Consider the following 12,257-nt stretch of genomic DNA (forward strand, 5'->3'; position numbering starts at 1 on the left):
TCACCGTGCACATACTTTTAATGCACTTCGAGCGCAGAGCCAGAAAACCATTCTTCCTGGCTGCTTAACTGGTTTTCTGTATTATTATTATGACAAGTTGCCAACACAACGCACTCGGCAATCATAGCCAATCACATATTAGCAAACGTTCCCCTATTACAGAGAAAGTGTGAAGGCTTTGGACTGGTCAATGTCTCGCCTAGGAGATATCTCGTTATTCATTGGCTGTTGGGCATTGGGTAATGAAACGTGACGTCCCATTAATATCCCAGTACATGGCTTAATAAAAAGTGACATCTTTTTTCTGCTGCGTTGCCTATTTCTGTCAACCTGAAACACCAGGTGACCGGTGTGAGGTGGTGCGCAGAACAGAAATGCATCGAAGCGGAAATGGGCGCAACAACGACGTTTGACTTCACCGACGCTTTTGTGGCGCTTTCCTGCGCCGAGAGCCCCCCGGTCCGTATACAAGTCACTGCGCGTCAAGTCATTTCACCTCTTCCGGCAGCTCTGCAGTGAAGCCGCGTGAGCTGGTGAGCATTCTATACAGTGCTGGTGCTATATGCTAACGGTGAGCTAACCCAAAAGTGCGCGAGTCTGGGACTGCCCCTCTACAGCCTGCATAACGGGGGCTTCATTACCCCCGTTCATGATGTCAGGCGCGCCCTAAAGCAGGCATATAATAAACTGCCAGGAGTTTGGCACTGTGGGGGAGTGCATAGTGGTCAATACAAGATACGCAGCATAACGGTGTATAGGCAACATTCGTAAGTGGCCGAGCGGTCGTACGCCTCTCTATACCTTCGGCCTCGCCCGGCCTTAAGGGTGCAGCACTTCCAGATTATAAGGACGGGTCCTAGTGGCTAGCTGTCTCACTACAGGTAGTAGGAGACCTTCAATTGACCATATACAAATTGTTTATAAGCCAAAGATTTAGATACTCGTATATAGTAGCATAGTTGTGAAGTAAACTAGAAAGCCAGGCACGTAATCTGTGTGTAAGTATGCTTTTTTGTTGTTTACGTTCCACAAAGTAAATAGATCAAATGTGAAGCATTTTTATAAGAGTTCATAGTGTTATGAGGTTTAAAATGAGTTTTAGGGTTCAGGTGTGAGTTAAGGAAATGGATAGTAAGGTTAGTGTAATGTCGTGGGCCCTAGGCCCACATGATGGATAAAGTAATGACACAAACACTGTGTGTAGCTGTACAGAACTATTTTCGGGCTTTTCCTGAGTCTTGTCTTCTCCTGTCAGATACCTTCTGACAGTGGTGAGTTTTTGGATACCGAGGCAGTAGCCTCATTACTCCATATTCATTTAGAATTTTGTAGTCGCTGTTTAGGTTGTCTTATTGGTGTGTGACTCTTTGTCACAGTTGAGGTTGTATTACATGGTCAGCTCAGTGATGGGTGTTTTCAGGCTCGAGCGCTCTAACCCTGTTATTAGCAGGCACACGTCACTGTTACGCCTGTATTGGATGGGTGTGTTTAGTGGGAGTGAAAGCCAGTCCTCAAGGGAGTGGCTGGACGAAACACTAGTATGTGTCCGGTATGACACTACATGTCCTCCCAAATGTTATTGAAAAACAAAATAACATAAAATAAGTTCGACCTGTGGATATAAAACAATAATAAACTTGTTACCACATGAGCCATCAGGCTCTAAAGTCAAATCAACGGGACATCGGCGGACATGTGGGCTGCACCAGTATGTCTCCGCCTGCATTCATATTCTAACCTGTGTGGCTCAGGACACCAATGCTGGCTAGGAGACGTCCATAAACACAAAAATTGCCTAAACCATTCATAATTTCAAAATGTCTGCCTATAGGTCAAACACAAGTTACTTTAGTTTGAACCAGTACTTTTATTTATACCTTTTGAATTTTACTTCTTTTTTTATTCTCACTTTATCACATTTCTGTATGAAAAGGAAAAACGACATTTCATATAACATTTGCACAAATATATGACAACATTTACAAACAATTATTTACATTCCACATAATTAATAAAGAAAAATTAGACATCATACATCTATACTAATATAATGAAGAGAGAGCCCAAACCTTTGAGGCGGGTAATCTCAGGAACCATAGCACCAATCACAACACCCAATACAGCATTGGAAAGGACAGTTGCAGCAGATGGACATAGGCTATACAGCTGCCCACTATATACATTAGAAACGTAAAAGAACCTTACTGACAAAGTAGGCCCGCGTGGGCTTGGGCGTGAGCATGGGCGAGGTGCGGCATGACGACAAAAAAAAGTGTTCTTTGAACGTGTTCGTTGTGCTGGGGGCGTGTGCTGGGGTTCGTGAACAAGGCCAATGGGCGCAGCAATTGCGCGGCACCAAGGGTTATGGCCAATGGGCGCGACAAACGACAACAATCGCGCGGCATATCCCCCCCCAAAAAACCTTGCCTTTAGGGCGTGTGGAAAACAAACGTGCGTAAGGCTGGGGGCATGGCCAAGTCCAATGGGTGCGGCACTTGCACTAGAGCAATGGGCGTGCCAGTTGCTGGGGCTTAGGCGAGGGCAGACGTGACTGACCGTGCCTGCGGGACACTAACTGCAGCGTCTCCTGCGTGCTGTCACACACTCAACTCTCTGCATACACGAATTGACACCAGGCGCACAACATCAACCAGGGCTGGAGCTGGGCTTAGGTGGCGGATGACGCGACTAAGTGCGCCTGCTGGGACACTAACCTTGGAACTGACTGCACTTTCCACACGCACAGCCTCTCCAGAGCGCCGCGCTGTCACCCACTCAACTCTCTGCATCAACAATTTTACACCACAAGCACAACATCAAACAAAACTGTAGCCGGGCCTCAAGCGGGGGATGACTCGATTCAGCTTGCCTGCAGGGACACGAAATTTACAACTGAATGCACTTTCACACATGCTTACCTAAGGAAGTGGAAAACATACACACTAGAAACATCTGCTAATACTTCTTACTCCGAGGTACACACAGTATCTGCACACACATGCCTAACTATTGTGACACTTCGTGCTAAAAATGTTGTCTACCGCAAGATTTTAAAATAAATTTCCCTTGCCTATTACACACATTGCACACATTCTATTTCATACCTGGACAACGTCGGGACGGGCTGCTAGTCCGACATAAAACACTTTGTACAAACAAACAATGTATATTTGTGCCTTTAAATCTAAATGAATGAATCTATATCCAAAATAAAGGACATAGTCAAAAAAGGAGCAAAGCCACCAAAAGGTGTCCAATTTAATAAATAGCAAAATATAATTTGCACTATCAATGGCGTTATTCGCTCCTTCAATTGTGCCGACGCGTTTTAAATCCAGGGAAACCAGTTCCCGGATTCTCAACAGGGTTTTGTCACTTTTCTGAGTGAATACGGCAACCATAACCTTCTTGATTCCGAGTGTAGGCTCGGAATGCGGTGTCTCAATTCTTATTTTGGGCAAGGGTGTTCGTTCTGTTCAATTGGAATTTTAGTTCCCTCTGTTTTTACGGGTGAGGTCACTCTTTCCGACGAGTGGCACCAATCTTTATTTCTGATCGAAATCTTTTTAAGTGCTGTGTGTGGCTGGCAGTGTTCCCTTTACGTAAGCCTCTCAATTGGATACGGCTTCGTTCACACAGCAACTTCCATGAATGAAGCTGCTCGTGGTTATCGACCTGATTCTTGAAACAGAGCCCTGCTCGTGTGACACCCAGCGGGTTCCTTTCTCACCAGCTCCAAGGCAGCAGACTTTCACTTGACCGCAGCCCAGGACGAAGTCCATTGTGAATTTTAACTATGGTTTCGCTTGATCCACTGAAGACAGTCTTGCCTTATTGGGACCTGTTGGAGCTTCCAATACACAGCCTGGCTACATTATAGAATCCGTTGGTGAGGCAAAGTCGAGTCCATCTCCGCGCCTGTGGAAGGCCTCTTAGTTGGGTTGCCACAGGACTGACTTTAGGCTGTACTTGGGCCTGCCTGCCTCAGGGCAGCTGCAAGACTGCCTAGGAGTCACTGCCTAGTCTGTCGTGTAACCTCTGGGGTAGATGTGTCCTGGTCAGGAGGTGCTCTCGCTACTGTCTGGATGCAATCCAGGTGAGCAGGTAGTCACTGGTTCTTCAGATCGTCAATGGTACTTGTCAGCTGATATGGCAACGGTGCAGGACTTCTGTCTGGCTAATTGATGCTCCGGCGGTGGTAATGATGAAGCACTATATCTGAGTTGGCATATGGGGATTGCCAGCCTAGTGGTGAACCTGGACGACGCTAAGAAGAATAATGTATGCTGGAGTGTGGCATTGTGTATCTCTGGTGCCTGTGTTTGTATGTGCACAAGTGTGATTTGTGAGGGTGTATATCTGTGGTGCTTGTTTTTGTATCTGCACAAGTATAATTTGAGATTGTGTTTACATCTGAGCTTATTGTGTTTGTATGTGCGCACGTTTGATTTTCATCTTATGTCAGGGCAGAGGGAGGGCATGTTTACATTTTACTAAGTTTGAGCTAAATATATCGGTAAGATATATATCCTCTTATGGTGCTGGGCTCTACATGGTGTTCAGGGGTTCTCACTTGCTCCAGAGTCTAAGGTAGGGGGCATGCAAAGCTCCCCCTGTGCCATCCTCCCACTCCTTGTGATTTTACTCAAACCCCCACCACTCTTCGATGTCTTTACCACCCTCCTCCATCGTGTTTTTCACAGCATGTTTTTAAAAGAATTGGAGGTTGAGTGTTTCCTTTCCCCTGCTTCTGCCATGCTCTGTTAACAAACACTGCACATAGAGGTCACGCCCCGTAATCCTTTGTGTTTCATACTGTTAATCCGTGGCTTCGCTCCTTCCAGTGCCATGGCTGCCCAGCTTTCCCTTCCATGTCCTGCATTACTTGGAACCTAAATGTCCACATTCCCGCATGGAATTCTGGTATTTATCCTTCCTGGTGGAGAGGGGAGCTCTGAGGAAAGTGTGGATGCAACCCATTGTATGCAGCCTGGAGTACACCGATCCTTACTCTAAAACATATTGTCTGATGGCTGGCTGCTTGTTTATATTATTGTGTTATTGTTTTCCTCTTTGATGAAGTGGGCTCTCATTCATTTAGGGGCGTGTGTTGGTTATTTTAAGGTATTGAGCAGCTTATCGACACTCAGAAGTAATATGGATAGGAGCATAAATGATTTTCTTCTTAATAACAAAGGAGAAAAGCAGCAAAGCTCTCAGACATTTGGCAGATCTCCTGGCGAAACCAGGAGGGCATGCTCACAATTCTACATCAAACCACACACACCCACTCCACTCCAAAACACATAGATTAAAGATGTTGTCATTTACAATGGTTCTAACTCTCACAAATGCAAGACCTATTGCATTGCAAATGTTGTTGTTGTAAAAGCTTTATTTTGATACGTAAATATCTTGAAAGCGATACATACAAAAATACATTCTCTAGGCCTATAGTAACATACGGTTATGAATTTTAAAATAGTCAAGTATAGTACAATAAATAGTTAAAAAGAGAATTAAATTGAAATAGCAAGCCTTTTGGCACGAATCACCCATGCCCATTTTAAAAACTTTGAAACACCACAGACAATGGGCGGGGATGTGTCAGTCAATAAAATGCGGAGGGCCACCAGATGCTGTTGTGTACCTAAGAGCCTGCAAATGCATTGCTGCACAATCACTCAGCCCTAACCTCTTGCTATTTCCACCTCCCTCCCCATCCGGACCATGTGATTTGTGTTGCTCCACCACACCAAACCCTGTGCTACTCCATTTGAAATCCCACCCATTCCACACTGTGCAACCCCGCCCCCACCCCCCCCCCCCTCCAGCGTGGATGTAGCATTTATATCTGCACCCCTGTGCTTTTACAGCCTCCGGGCTCTGTACTGCTTGAACTTCATTTGCCTCATCGCTCTGCCTTGCCCCTATAAACTGCCTCCACCGCCCCCCCACCCCCCTGCTCTTTTTTCGCACAAACCCCTGCCTTTGGTCGACACCCTCCCATCAAGTGCCTTTTCTAGCTTTGCTAAATGTGTTAATAAGCCATACGATACTGCTTCTCCTGTTCTACTCCTTACTTATAATAGTCAACTTGGAAACATAATTTCATTGTACAAAAGCCAAAACAATTATTCTTGCTTTTTAAAATGTTGTGTATTGATACCATTGCATTTAAAAAGTAATAGTTTGGAAAAGATAATATTTTTCTTAGCATGTCATTTACTTTGTTGTTTTTATTAATTTTCTTCTCAGACATGGCATCTTACACATGCATTACGTGTCGCGTGGCTTTTGCCGACGCAGATATTCAGCGCGCCCACTATAAGACTGACTGGCACAGGTACAACTTGAAAAGAAAAGTGGCTGACATGCCTTCTGTCACAGCTGAGAACTTCCAGGAGAGAGTCCTCGCTCAGAGGGCAGTTGTGGAAGAACAGAGCCGAGAAACTGCCACATATTGTGCAGCCTGCAGTAAGCGATTCTCCACGTACAACACCTATGAGAATCACCTAAAGTCCAAGAAGCACCTGGATCTAGAGAAGAGAGCTGTTGAAGCTGTGAGCAAGAAGGTAGAACTACTTAATGAGAAGAACATAGAGAAGGGTCTGGAACAGGAGAGCGTAGACCATGATGCGATGAATACCGCCATTCAACAGGCCATCAAGGCCCAGCCCTCCATGTCTCCAAAAAAGAAGCCCTCTTTACCAAGCACAGTTGCCGAGGGTACACCCACTGCTGCTTCAGGTGCCCAGGAGGTGCAAGGGAAATCCAGGCCCGAAAAGCCTCCTCGTCTACTTTGGTACGAGCAGCAAGCCAATAAACTGGCGGAACATGAATCCGGTAAAGATGATGTCGATGACATGGAGCAAGACGACGAAGAAGGTAAGGAAAAAAAATGGATTCTGCCAAATCCAAAATCAAACAGCTGGAAATGAATGTTTTGATTTCTAGAAAACAGTGGCAGTTTGCTCTCGTAAACTTCACCTTCAAGGTCTCCTTAAATCTGTTTTCTTAAATCATATCTCCTTTCATCCTAAACATAAACTTGTAGTTAATGCCCATCTTACTAGTTACTGACCGAATAAACTTCTCCTAAACCAATTAAAGATACTACATGTTGAGTTTACAAATCAATATTATGTTCTCCCTTGACTTGGAGTTAAATATGAGCTCTTAACTTCTTGGCATCTCGGAAGATGTGTAGTACCTCATCTAACCGTTTGTGTGCCTTTGTGATGTCTGAATACATTATAAAAAGTATCTTTTGCACAAACTCAGAAAATCAAGTGTTTGTAGGTGCAGATACTATGGGGCTATTGACTCTCCACCCTCACTCAGTAGTGCCCTACTTATTTTCTGCAAACATTATGTGTCTTTTGTTTTAAAGTCTTTATTTTCATTGTTAGTAACAGACAAAAACAGTTTAGCACTGTTCCAGGGCTAAGTACATCCTTGTTACCATACCCATAATTAGATGTACAATCCTGGCAGCATACCACAATTATTATTTGTATAGTAAAAAAGGTGCTAAGACATGAAAAGCCTAGACGAGAACCAGGTGCAGCAAGTAGAAGATTATTAGGAAATCACAGATCGGGAAGGAAGGCAGGAAAAATGCCTGTGTATTCTCAAGCTTGCGTTCAGACTGTATTTCGGGATATTGCTATTGGTGAGGCTTTTGAGAGGTCGGCACTTGTCTTGGTCCTACTGATAATAAATGCCCTAAAGCGATCCCATATACTTTCCAGTCTGCTATTTATTGTTTGCATGGATGAACAGGTGTCCACAAAATCATTGCAGCTTTGTTAACCAAGCTGCCATAGTAGGTGGTACATGGGTTGCTATTTTGATTTGAGAAGATGGGAGCACTATATCAGTTAGCTTCTTAATATGGGAGTTGTAGCAATGTATCCCAGGTTGGCAATCAGTAGGGACATATCAAGGGGATTGGTTGTAATATCAGAGAGTGGTTTGAAGCCTGCTTTCCAGTATTCATGGATCTTGATACAATTCCAATCAAGGTGTGTGAAATCTGCAGTGGGGTATACTCAGTAATAGCATGCAGAGCTTATGTTTGAATCACCTCTATGTAGTTTTGAAGGAATATGATACACTTATTCATTTTGAATAAGATTTTATGTCTATATTTCCTAGAACTTAATTTATTTTGTCTACAACCGTATGCCCATGTCTTGTCATCTTCGCTACAACTCAAATCTAATTCCTACCGCCCCGGAGCTTAGTGTCCTGTATTAATGAATACTTCAGCATAACAAGCATTTGCAATACAATAGGTTTCACATTTACGAGAGTTTGAGCTATTGGTATTGTAAATGATAATGCCTTTTATTTGTTGTTTTTAAAACAGATAAAAAAAGGCATTGGCATTTACAATGTCAATAGCTTAAACTCTCACAAATGCGAGACCTATTGCAAATGCCTTCGTGCTATAAAAAAATGCACTAGAGAGAATGTCCTGCCTGCAGGAGCAGAGGCAGGACAAAAATATTCGTGAAAATAGTACTCGAAGGCTGTAATTAAAGCCTACGGAGAAACAACACACATAACCGGGGGTGTCGCCATGGAAGGTTACAAAATGAGAAAAGGTGGGTCCACCAAGGCTATTGACCAATGAACAGCCTCTGTTTACAGCGGACAGTGACACAAGCCAAGGAAAAATATGTCCGGAGAGTAGTCAGAGATTCAAGTCCCTACCTGAATACAGCATGCGTCGCAGAGCAACACATGCGCTGCCCAGGCTCAACCTTAAAACCGGAACGCCCATCCTCTTGTGTTGGCGAAAGCTGTCATATGCTGTACGAGAGTGACGTTTTGTGGTTTATTGGTGAAACCCTGTAAGGCAGATTTTACTGCTTTTCATATTCTGTAGTAAATTAATGTGTTCACCATGGAGTGGGGTGCTGAGGTATTAAACTGATTGAGTTATAAAGTCCCCATTTATAAAACGAACTCCCAGGCGCTAGATGTTTTTTTCTGTCTGGATTTCTCTGATGGTCTTTTCTTGTGTCGAAGTTGTAAGAGTTTCTTTAACAGTTGTATATTGGTTGTATGAAGCTGAGTAAGGCCAGCTTTTCTGTTAGAGGCCCAGGGAGCCTAGTGCATTCTGCTGCATGTGCGAATCTGGGAAGGTCTAGGCAGAGCATTGGCACTCAGGACACCGCAGCAGGACTACAGGTTCATGGAGCTCGCAGACCGATAATTTCGGTCCTCTCCCCCTGCCAGGTGACCCAGGAGGCTTTAACAGCAAATAGCAAGTTAAAGCGGAGGGAATCCCCCTCCATACACGTATAGCACCTTAGCGTGTGCGACACTTTTAACAACACATATCACTTTATATAATTTATAGTTTTTTTCACCCACACACTCATTGGTCCTGAGGAAAGCCAGATGTAAATATAAAAGGCCTGGCTGAAACATGTAGACCACATAGGACGTGGGAGCTCATAATTCACTCCACTACGTCCGACTGCCTTTTTTATTCGCTAGCAGGGGCCCAGATATTAAAGTTACCTATATACCCTCGGGAACTGGGACCCACTGCATAGCTTTTAAATCACTTTCTTACACCCCCCCCTCACAGTACACTCAGAGAAGTATACCAGCTCCTCAGTAATCTGGAGTCGAAGCACACCCGGGACACATTCGGTGTCACTGTGGTGGGCCCGATGATGAAGCATGCCACCAACTAGGTTGGTGGGTGAGGGCTTAACAACCAAACCAAGTGGTTTGCCGTCATACGTCCGTACTGAGTCTCCCTAAAAACACAACAAAGCTAGTTCTTTATTGATAAATACAGAGCATTGGAAGTAGCAGTGTGTAAAGTGCCTTTCTGTGGTTGATCTTTCTCTGCTGCTAGATGTGGAGCGTAGCAGTCTTGTTTTAGCCAGTATACAGAGAAGTGGGAAGCCTAACTCTGAATATCCTCTTAGATGGTAAACAGACTCCATGAGATATCTAGGCATCCATATCTATGAGATAGAAACATTTTGAAATTGGAGTCTTTGCTTAGCGACAGGACGTATAGCTACTATTAATGGCCATGTTCTCAAAGTTACCATAGTTATCAGCATGACTATCCCAGTGAATAAAGTGTTCTTCTCCAAAGTTCCTGCAGAATGTCACCACTGGTCTGGTATGGTTAACACAACAGAATAGAATGGGACATATTAACGCTCCCGTTTAAAAGTGGTGTTTGCAGTCCGTGATATGGAACATTCCTATCCATATGCAGACTCTTTTCATCAAAAGGGGGAGGGGGGGGTGGGGTGATGGAGCGGTATGCAAAACCTTCATGCTACCTCTAATTTACCACTCAAAAGGTGTTGGGCCCTTCACACCATGTATTACCTTCAGGAGACTTTAAATAAAGATGAACAGTCAAAAATGCAATTATTATTTAAGCCAATAAAGAGAGTTGTTGAGTATTTAAAGGGTTTTATTTTCTAGTCAAAAGTTAATTTTCTCTGACCCTTTATTCATTAGTAAAATATCAATCCGGTTACAGAATTTGGAAAACAGGACCAATAGCATTAATACAGAACACATTACAGTCTGCATATAAGCATTACATATAGGAAAGAAAATGTGGCGCAAAATTCCTAAAGAGTTTCTAAGAAAAATAGTCTTGCAAGGCTAATCAAAAATCAAATAGTTTGCAAAAATCTCCCATTAAGAGAAATCAATGCATAAGTCAAATAACTCTTTTCAGACCTAATTAATTAGTCAAAGCATAAACTTATAGTTTAGCATCTAAATCTAAAAAGCCTTTCTATCTGTTGCTGCTCTGTGCATCTCTGTCTAAAGAGCAAAAAGGAGCGAGACAGCCCCTCCTTCACCAGACCTCAAAGGAATGTGGCCTGCAGTGCCAAAATATGACGTGAGAGCAAGAACCCTCCCCCTGACTCTCCTCGGACGCTTCAGTCTCCCGGGACGTTTCTCGTACCTAACCCATAGAATGAAGCAAAGCCTAAGCCAAAATGAGCAAGAAGCCAGCTGAGCTAAGAAAGCCAGCCCCTCCTCCGGAGAGGTCAGTATTTAAACACTAAATTTTGGCAGACTACACAAAATGTTTCATCTCCAGGAAAACCTGTACGTGATTGGTCAGTCATGATGGCATGAGTTCTCACTACCCTGACTCATTCTAAAAAAACTGACTTTACCAGTTTTAACAAAAGAAGCATACATGAATAACTACATTTATAAACATTTGCAACATTTACTAGGAAAAATGTTTCATTCTAATTCTTCCTTCCTTTCACAGCGCAGTAGGACAGATACTTTATCAAACTGGTACATTGGCACAATCACAAGAATGTACAGTTCAAGATGTCCTTGACTACCTCGTGGTTTGAGTCAAGCTGGTGTCTGCGCATGCTCTCTTCACTTTCAAAGTAAGCCATAGCCTTGCTGGTTTCACAGGCAGCCATTTAATGGTAGGCCCAAAAATAAAACAAACACAAATAGAATATTAATTTTATGTAAATCAGCCCATTATGTTTCCCAACTCCATACTAATACCCCTTATAAATGTTTACCTAGCCAAGCTATTAGTTTCAAGCAGTTTTTCTATTATGTATGACAACATGCAAAATAAATGTGAAATGTGCAACATAGCATTTTCATGCTTTTGTGCAACATAGCATTTTCATGCTTTTGTGTAAAAATTTAAAAGCACACAGTTAATATAGCGCACACAGTTAATATAGCGCACACAGCAACATGCTTTAGTGTTTTAGATAGCTCTTCATGCAAAAAAGCATTTAGCCCCCTGTGTAGTGTTTGGTGCATTATTAATTCACACACATTATAAAAAGAGATGTTATTAACTGAAAATATTTATTAAAATATGCAACAAGTCAAAGTCTCTTAAGACAGAATTAGTGAATTTAGATTATAAGGGATGAGCTGGGAAAGAGAGAAACATATTCTATTAATCTTCAAAGCTAAAAAGGCCACTTTTCTTTACATTGCAAAAACACATGTTAATTCATCACACATATTTCATTTTCAAAAGTGACATATTTTTTATTTTATTTATTTATTTTAAATTGCAAAAGCTGAGCATATAACAATTTTTACTTCTATTTCTAAGGCCAACACAAGTCTATCTGTAATCAGATCATATATAGCCAAGCTCAAATGTTTTAGTGCAGAGATCTGGAAGTAGCTTCTTGGAACAGTTAGTCTTCTTTAAAATAAGTAACTAAAATAATAAACAAGCATTTACAATG

At 42.7% G+C, this 12,257-nt stretch overlaps 1 protein-coding gene across 2 annotated transcripts in view; it reads left to right on the plus strand.

Moving 5' to 3' along the window:
• The first annotated feature begins 227 nt into the window (after positions 1-227).
• ZNF622 (zinc finger protein 622) overlaps positions 228-12,257 on the plus strand; it is a 240,415-nt gene continuing 228,385 nt past the window's right edge. The window contains exons 1-2 of one of the 2 annotated variants that reach the window (XM_086965527.1): positions 228-533; positions 6,259-6,888. In XM_086965527.1, the coding sequence (XP_086821653.1) occupies positions 6,261-6,888 (628 nt within the window). In that variant the 5' untranslated portion in view covers positions 228-533; positions 6,259-6,260. Of the gene's footprint in view, positions 572-6,258; positions 6,889-12,257 lie in introns of both variants that reach the window. The other variant, XM_086965528.1, reaches the window with a different exon arrangement.

The sequence above is a fragment of the Lissotriton vulgaris genome, chromosome 4_1, assembly GCF_964263255.1.
Source record: "Lissotriton vulgaris chromosome 4_1, aLisVul1.2, whole genome shotgun sequence".
NCBI classification, from domain to species: domain Eukaryota; kingdom Metazoa; phylum Chordata; class Amphibia; order Caudata; family Salamandridae; genus Lissotriton; species Lissotriton vulgaris.